Below are 221 nucleotides of genomic sequence, written 5' to 3'. Positions count from 1 at the left end.
CCTCTGTCAAATGAAAAGCTATTCAGACGAGATAGTAAGACTTCGCTGTGTTGCAGGAGACAACGTGGACTGCTGGATGGAGATTCAGGACGGCAAGGGACCCTGGGCGTCCCCTGTGACCGGCATCGTCCCCCTGGGCTCCACGCTCACCATGGTCGTCGCTATCAATGACCAGGCTGGTAAGGGCGGGGAGGGGGGAGGAATGGGAGGATGGTGGCTTT

General features: G+C 58.4%; 1 protein-coding gene across 1 annotated transcript in view; it reads left to right on the top strand.

Annotated features, from left to right (window-relative positions):
* LOC119593779 overlaps positions 1-221 on the top strand; it is a gene marked incomplete in the record, with an annotated part of 15242 nt that overhangs the window by 12477 nt on the left and 2544 nt on the right. The window contains 1 exon segment of the mRNA XM_037942803.1: positions 57-179. Within this exon segment, the coding sequence (XP_037798731.1) occupies positions 57-179 (123 nt within the window).

This window comes from Penaeus monodon, chromosome 32 (assembly GCF_015228065.2).
Source record: "Penaeus monodon isolate SGIC_2016 chromosome 32, NSTDA_Pmon_1, whole genome shotgun sequence".
In the NCBI taxonomy this organism is placed as follows: Eukaryota; Metazoa; Arthropoda; class Malacostraca; order Decapoda; family Penaeidae; genus Penaeus; species Penaeus monodon.
Note: the sequence above shows the minus strand (reverse complement) of the source record. Positions and strands in the feature narration are given on the sequence as shown.